This window comes from Triticum dicoccoides, chromosome 6B, assembly GCF_002162155.2.
Source record: "Triticum dicoccoides isolate Atlit2015 ecotype Zavitan chromosome 6B, WEW_v2.0, whole genome shotgun sequence".
NCBI lineage: Eukaryota > Viridiplantae > Streptophyta > Magnoliopsida > Poales > Poaceae > Triticum > Triticum dicoccoides.
Genome location: NC_041391.1, coordinates 146,062,637 through 146,067,795, shown reverse-complemented (window position 1 = coordinate 146,067,795; position 5,159 = coordinate 146,062,637). Strand labels below are relative to the sequence as shown.

General features: G+C 46.2%; 1 protein-coding gene across 1 annotated transcript; it reads right to left on the bottom strand.

The window, feature by feature from the left end:
• Positions 1-1,637: 1,637 nt before the first annotated feature.
• LOC119326632 lies at positions 1,638-5,140 on the bottom strand. The gene is made up of 2 exons (XM_037600257.1): positions 4,895-5,140; positions 1,638-3,058 (listed from the first exon to the last, which is right to left on the bottom strand). The coding sequence occupies exon 2, from the start codon at positions 2,921-2,923 to the stop codon at positions 1,883-1,885; it is 1,041 nt and encodes a 346-aa protein (XP_037456154.1). The 5' UTR covers positions 2,924-3,058; positions 4,895-5,140; the 3' UTR covers positions 1,638-1,882.
• Positions 5,141-5,159: the final 19 nt, after the last annotated feature.

Sequence of the window (5,159 nt, the reverse complement as noted above, 5' to 3'; positions counted from 1 at the left end):
AACTTCATTCTCCATCCCAGCTTTCAGCTTTTGTTTACCTAGGTTTTTGCTCTCTTGTATGCAAAAACCACTAGCTTCAACATTGGTACTGCTACTGCATTGACTATGAAAAACAACCCCTTGGTCATCAACAGTAAGCACATCTGGCTCACTGAGATCATACACAACTGGTGGTGCATAAATAATGGTTTGTAGTTCAGCATTTCTCTGACTTGCAGCATTGTCAGTGGTTGTTGCTCTAACTAACAGATTCAGAACTAAAGTATGCTCATGCTGCTTCTTAACTTGCTGCAATTTAATGTTTGTGTCAATCAAGTCTAGGCCATGCTCTCTCTGCTCTCCTATGCATGTGTTCTCCATGCGATACAATTCATCAGAGAATGTAAATCCTTGTGTATGCAATAGTGCATACAGATTCAAAAAAGTGACATCAAAACTTCATATCTTCCTATCCAAATTATGTACGGCATCAAAGTGAATCCTAACATCCCAGATAGCATCATCCACACTACAAGTGGCAGCAAATCTGGACATTTTCAATAACACTAACCCTAGCCCCCAAATTGGAAGAAAAACAGAGGAGAGGGAGGAGGACTTACAACACTACACCACATCCATGGGTCCAGTGATGGCTCGTGAAAGGGTTGGCGACCTAGATCTCTGCCATCCGCAGGTGCTGCTCCATGGTCAGCGGGGCCTCCTCCATTTCTTCCTCGCCGCTCGAGTAGTACGACAAACTGTCGCCGTGTCGCCCTCGGCCAATCCTGGGTGCGCATCGGCCCCGAGGCCAGGAAGATCTCCGTATACCCGCCCACACCGCCACCGCTGCTCGAGCCGCCGCCTACACCGCCGCCGCCCGGATTCGCCGTCGCCATTGCCAGAGAGGAGCACGGGGAGGAGAGGGAGAGGGGAATGAGAGTTAGGGTTCGAACCGGCGGCTCGGTTCGACCTAACCCGTTAGGTCGGACTCGTCCGAGTCAGCGACCCGTCCACGCGCCGATTCGGCCGGCCTGTCACCTAACATGTGGGCCCGACCTGTCGGATACGCGGTCAATACGCGTTTATACGCTCCTTAGCCAGGTATGCACCACTTAGGCCTTGAGTTGGTACTGAATTGCAAAACTTTTGAGTAGTGGTACTGACTCGTGAGTAGGTGCGCAAGTGTGGTACCAATGTGCAATTAACTCCTTTGCAAAGGTACCCCACACCACACGACTAGATCTTTGTTTTCCATCGGAAGTCTGCATAAGTACCTATGTTGACAGAAGTAGTTCAGATATAGCCCTTGTTGATTCTGTGCTTGGTCAGCAAATATTCATTTTCTTGAAACATGGAGCAGAGGTGTGTAATGTGTAGTTTGTTATCGCCTTTCCCGTTTAGCTGAAGTAGGTTCGGTTCAGCTACAAAAAATTGTACTGGTCAAGTTTCTACATGTATGAGCTTGAGCTATTTTTTATGCTTACTGGAACAGACTTGAATGGTTTCGTTTTTGTTCCATAGTTATTCAGCGTCGTGTTCAATTGTTGTGACTTGTAGTGGTTCAGCTGGCATCAAGACGCCTTGTATAGTCATGAAAACTTAATTCTGGTCAGCATACTAAAGGGTTGATGTCCAAGCTCCAATGGAACAAAAATCACTAGAATTGGCTCTTGTTACAAACCATGTAACGATCACCTTTCATACAAGCAAAAGTTGAAAGGACGCATTATGAATCCAGATATACAGGGAATAAGATGAATTGCAATCCTAGGGAGCAGAATTCACATACAGCTAGCACACACTCACTACATATAATGAGTAAAGAGAGAAAGGGGTAATGTGAATCCTTGAAAACAAGCGGAGCTGGACTAAGCATTGACGACGATGGTCACAGGAGTGGCAGTCAGTCAGTGGTAGAACCACCAGACTGGGGCTTGCACCAAACTGGTGTTGGTATGTCAGTCGCTCCTATGTCGTCTGGTCCTCGATAGCAGAACCTGGATTCTTCGTTTGGTGTTCGGTAAGCGTACCAGCCAACCTGGAGGACATGGGGCTGCAACCCTCCCATGTCCCACCTGTAGTAGTGATCCACCCCGTCCTCGCTCTTCACCAGACGGTCATCAAGAAAATGAATGGTTGGCTCACCCTGACTGACACAAGATACTGAGGAAGCCTGACCTAGGTAAATCATTTCATCGGCTGTGTTCTTGTAATGGGCCCACCTGGCTTGGCCGGCATCGTCAACAGACAGACGCAGCAGCTTGATATCAAATGTTTTCTTGCTATCATGCGTAACTTTCACGGCAAACAGAAGATGTCCTGCTGTGGACTCCACCAGGTACCTACTCAGTATGTAACCTTTCTCCTGAGCTTCATAGTAATCATCAATCGGTTTGCTGGAGCGAAACTTAACATGATAACGCTCCATTCTGAATGAGAGGCCCTCCGGAACAAGCCTGATCAGATCTTCATTGGACGTGAGGAAGTGGAAGGAGCCCTGATAGAACAACATGTCGAACACCCCATCTTCCACAGTTCCAATCTCAGTCCAGTGATCATCCTTGGACTCCCACGTCGCTATGGTGTGAACAAGGGATTCGCCAATGCCTACCACTGCAGCCACCGTGTACCCAGCGGTTGAAGGGGGGCGTGAGAGGGCTGCCATCTCAACCCAGACCTCGTGAGTCATACCTTCCTTGTCCAGTATCGTCACCGGCAGGTCAATGCGACCTCTCTTCTCTCCATTGCATAGGTTGTATACAATGAATTGGCGCTCCGGGTACCCGAGGCTGATGAATATCCATGGCCCCGATGACCCACACAGCATCCCACTCTTAAGTGCAGCCGGAAGCCAGATCTTGTGCAGGCACCGAGTCACAGGTACAAAAAACATCGGAGTGCTGGTTGAAGGAAGGAGCATCCATGGCAGATCTGGCAGCTTCATATCGCGGATGGTTTCGCCCCAGTGCCTGTTGATCCATGAGAGGCGTAGCCTGTCAATTCCGCAGGACAGATAATCCTCGACAATCCGCCTTATCAGATCACATGGCAGCTCGCCCCAGCCTTCAGGCTGTGTACCCTGCACATAAGGAAGGAAACTCGATTAGATGCGTGTAAATAGAAGCAGGTTGAGCACACTATTAAAACTAAAGTAAAAATTCTTTGGGTTGTGGTCGTGCGGTGTATGCTGCGTAGGATTCAGAATACTATGTTGTTTCTTCATCACGGTAAGAGTGAAACAGAGACACTTACTACTCTACTTTCAGAATACTATACTCGCGTAAACAGACGAAACAGAGCACTGAAACAGAGAAACGTCTTAACAACACGCACACGTGTCTGTGTTTTCCTGGTTTAGTATAGTACCACAATGTGACAATAGTAAAACTGACTTTTGCCTATTTGGTCTCCTCTTAGTTTTCAGCACGGGCCAAGATTCATAACTCCGATTTAATACTGTTATATTCATATACATGTTCAGACTATGGAAGATGAGGCAACTAAATCGAACTACAGTACTTGTTACATCAGTAATTAGTGGAGTCAACAAATTAATTAGTAGCTCAAACAGGATTAGCTATGATTATTACAGAAAGGAAGATTGTCATATTGAACTGATGTAAGACCAAAGTTAGCCACTGTACTCCTACTACTCCAAGTAACAATATTGTTTTGTCAACTACTCATTTAATTGGCAGATCACATCCCACTTTAGACTGGTCATAGTGGGGAGTAATTTAGACTAGCAACATGCATGCATGTGTTACTAGTTCCTCTATAGTGCAAAAATATATGAAGGTATTGTCATAGATGGTCACATTTATTGTCTTGTAGACTCATTTTCACTTAGGGTGCGTATGTGATGGTATAATTAAAAAAACAATGTCATCTAACTCAAAGCATAAAAATCGCCACCCACAAGAACATTTACAATGCCCCAAAACCAAATGACCAAATTTCAATAAGAAGAGGTGGATCAACACCATCTGTATATTCTATAATATGTTATCACCTTGTGTCAGAAATTTAATTTTTTAAGCACATGCTCTGGGGAAAAGCAAAATGAAGGTATGTGGAAAAACCAAACAAGAGCAATCTTTCTCTTAGATTGTGCAATTCACATGGAGTAGTAAGCAAGGAAATAAGACGGATATGTATATGAAAAGCAGCCAAAACTGTAATAACTTATGTTACTGAATGCACAATAATAACCTATGAATTGTTCCGATGAATGGTGAATTTATCTCCTACAAATAGAGAATTCAATCTAAACAGAGTTGCATCTATTCAGCTAAAAAAATGGATCCGGCAAGGGTACATCGTAGATCATACAGAAGATAATTGACTGATCGATGCAGGAGTACATCTTGTATGTAACCTTGATTTTAACCTGCAAGGGTACATCTTGTGCAGTCTTTGATGTACCTCCACTTAACCTTGATTTTACCAGGGTGATTAGTCCGTCAATCAAGTCTAGACTGTCTAGTGATAGATATTTACCAACACCGAAGAGAATCGACTGGTTGCATAATACAGTAAACTCTCAACTAATCTTTTTGATTGAGGCATTAAGTATGATGTGCATGGAATACCAAGCACTGCATTGAACACCCAAGTTTGCACAGAACCCCTACAGCCAAATTGAGAAACAAACCTTGAACTGTCCAGTGCGGAAAATCCGCATAAAGAAAGCTCAACTAAGCACTAAGCTGAGAAAAATAGTTCCAGTTATCATGTATGGGGATGGTTGCAGCTATTTTAACCAGGCTTTCTTTCCAAACAGAAAATGCAATGCTGAAGGGAAAAAAAAAGAGAGGAGAATTCACCAAATGCCCCACCAAGCATGCCACATCCAATCCCTAAACACGCCGCGTCAATGCAAAGAGAGGGAAGAGCGGGATGTGCACGCATTCACCAAGCAGACGTAGCGGCAGCACACCTCCAGACGCAGCAGTCGCCACCAGAAACCTGGACCGCAGACGGCTTGACCAAATCGCCTCCCCTCTCGCCATGAGGCAGGGCGGCAAGCGGACCGGGAGCGCTGCGAGGGAGGTGTGGGCCAGGGTCGTGAGGGGCGCCGACGACGCGAGGCGGGGCAGTGGCGGCGCGGGCGAGGTGTGAGGGCGCGGGTGGCGGCGACCCCGGTCGGGCAGGCGGCGGTGCGGAGTCGGGCAGGCGAG